This window comes from Aplysia californica, unplaced genomic scaffold (genome assembly GCF_000002075.1).
Source record: "Aplysia californica isolate F4 #8 unplaced genomic scaffold, AplCal3.0 scaffold00600, whole genome shotgun sequence".
Lineage (NCBI taxonomy): Eukaryota > Metazoa > Mollusca > Gastropoda > Aplysiida > Aplysiidae > Aplysia > Aplysia californica.
Window position 1 is genome coordinate 279,052 of NW_004797870.1, and position 1,654 is coordinate 280,705.

Consider the following 1,654-nt stretch of genomic DNA (forward strand, 5'->3'; position numbering starts at 1 on the left):
CTCTCTCTCTCTCTCTCTCTCTCTCTCTCTCTCTCTCTCTCTCATTCCCTCTCGTCATTCTTCCACCCCCCGTCCTCTCACTCCCCAGGTCTGTCAGAATGACGTCATCGAGGTGACAGTGGACAACCGACTGGAGGTCGGGGAAGGTGTGAGCATACATTGGCACGGCCAGCGACAGCGCGGTACACCACACATGGACGGCACAGCCCTGGTCACCCAATGTCCACTGCACTCTGGGGCCAAAATGACTTACAGGTGTTTTAATTTGTTTTAATTTGTTTTGTTTTGTTTTGTTTTGTTTTGTTTTGTTTTAGTTACTTTACTTTACTTTTTCTTTCCTCTGGTATCCTCAGGATCTCTAGGGGAGGTGCAGGTTTTGGTCCTGTGCTAGGTGTGTAGCGTCTATGATAGATGTTATGTTGTTCCAGAACCTTTTTTAACTCCTTCCAGCTAGGTCTTGCTTGATCTTCCTCTTGATTTGAAGCCAGATTCACGGGTATGGTAAGCTCTAGCTCCAAGTTGTTTCTGGGGCTTTCTGGTTAGATGAGCGAACCATTTGACTCTTTAAACGCTCTGTGAAATTCATTACGGGCCGTATTCCGGTTTGTAGGCGTATGGTCTCGTTCCTTATGTGGTCTCTTTTAGCGACGTTGAAGGTGTTGCGGAGACACCTCATTTCACTTGCATTGATTTTTCTTTCTTGTATCTTGTTTAGAGACCATGTTGGCACTAGTATGTAAAGGTTGGTATGAAAATGCTATTGATGAGCTGTTTTAGTAAAACATTTTAGGGAATTTGCAACACAATTAGCTGATATAAGTGCCAAAGATCAGAGGTGCGAAGAAGGAGAGATAAGGACGATCGATGTTTGATAGAAAAGAAGGAGCAAACCACTCTTGCGGGTGTGGCGTATTTGAATTTTTTGTTTTGTTCCTTGTCAAAATGGCTAAAACAGCACCAAACCGCGCCTGTGGCGTAGCGGTTAGGTGTTTGTAGTAGCACGCAGAAGATACGAGTTTGATTCCCGAGTGGGGAAGGAAATTTCATTTCTTAGAATGTGAGTACAGATTGTGAACAGAGTCCAAAAAGTGTACTAACTCCAATTTTCGACTTTTGAAACTTTTTATCATAGCTATCAAGAATGTTGAAAATTGTCCCCTTTGAGCCCAAAACTATTACCCGTTTCGTAGAATTTCAGTTTCATTTGTCTTTGCCAGTGGAATTCAGTCCTTTCAAAATGATAAACACCAAAACAGGACAATTGGATTAAAGGCTTATTAGTCTACAAGATAAGGATAAACTTTATCATTATTGAAATGCGCAATTTGGGTTAAGAGGGTATTTTTTTTAAAACTCATGCAAAAAGTAACACAAAACTATGGCGTCGGTAGTCTAGTGATTAGACTTCCGGCCTTGTAATTGATAGCTTCCGGCTTGCGGGTTCGGGACGTTTGAAGCTCCACTTGGTCCTACGCTGTGTCTTTGGGAAAGGCATCTTAAACAAATTTTCCCATTTGGCTCGGGGTTTTCGGAGAAAGAAGTTAATTTTGGTGTTCCTGCCTCTTAAATAATCTGACAGAGTGTTAAGAGCTTTGAACTTATATCATCTTGCATTTTTTCTTGTTAAAATGAGACAAGCAGCCAAAACAATCCC

The 1,654-nt window shown here is 41.9% G+C and overlaps 1 protein-coding gene across 1 annotated transcript in view; it reads left to right on the forward strand.

Annotated features, from left to right (window-relative positions):
• Positions 1-1,654, forward strand: part of LOC101853408 (laccase) — a gene marked incomplete in the record, with an annotated part of 15,445 nt that overhangs the window by 2,466 nt on the left and 11,325 nt on the right. The window contains 1 exon segment of the mRNA XM_013087545.2: positions 89-255. Within this exon segment, the coding sequence (XP_012942999.1) occupies positions 89-255 (167 nt within the window).